This window comes from Sinocyclocheilus anshuiensis, unplaced genomic scaffold (genome assembly GCF_001515605.1).
Source record: "Sinocyclocheilus anshuiensis isolate Anshui unplaced genomic scaffold, SAMN03320099.WGS_v1.1 scaffold1302, whole genome shotgun sequence".
In the NCBI taxonomy this organism is placed as follows: domain Eukaryota; kingdom Metazoa; phylum Chordata; class Actinopteri; order Cypriniformes; family Cyprinidae; genus Sinocyclocheilus; species Sinocyclocheilus anshuiensis.
In genome coordinates this window covers 283,949-284,339 of record NW_015557126.1, presented here as the reverse complement: position 1 = coordinate 284,339, position 391 = coordinate 283,949, and the positions used below count along the sequence as shown (strand labels likewise).

At 41.4% G+C, this 391-nt stretch overlaps 1 protein-coding gene across 1 annotated transcript in view; it reads right to left on the bottom strand.

Annotated features, from left to right (window-relative positions):
• Positions 1 to 391, bottom strand: part of LOC107677866 (phosphorylase b kinase gamma catalytic chain, liver/testis isoform-like) — a 3,825-nt gene that overhangs the window by 2,847 nt on the left and 587 nt on the right. The window contains exon 2 of the mRNA XM_016472927.1: positions 208 to 307. Coding sequence (XP_016328413.1) covers positions 208 to 307 — 100 coding nt within the window. The remainder of the gene's footprint in view (positions 1 to 207; positions 308 to 391) is intronic.

The following is a 391-nucleotide window of genomic DNA, read 5'->3' as shown; positions in this document are numbered from 1 at the left end:
CTGAATTTTCAGCAGCCATTACTCCAGTCTTCAGTGTCACATGCTCCTTCAGAAATCATTCTAATATTCTGATTTGCTGCTCAAGTAAGATTTTTTATTATTATCAATGTTGAAATGTTTGAAGAAAACATGATAAAAAATTGGTGGCCCTTCACCACATTGAGCACATGGATCTCCTTCAGTGTGGAACTTTTCACCTCCACTAACTGCTGTTCTGTCATTTTCTCTGCAGTGATCTCAATGATCTTCACCGCAAACTCCTGCCCCGTGTGTTTGTGTACACATCTGCGCACCACACTGCTCACACCTCTGCACAGGGGACAGTTCAGTTACAAGATATCTCAAAAAGTGACACCAAAACACTTTCTGAATCGAACAAATCCTCACCTCC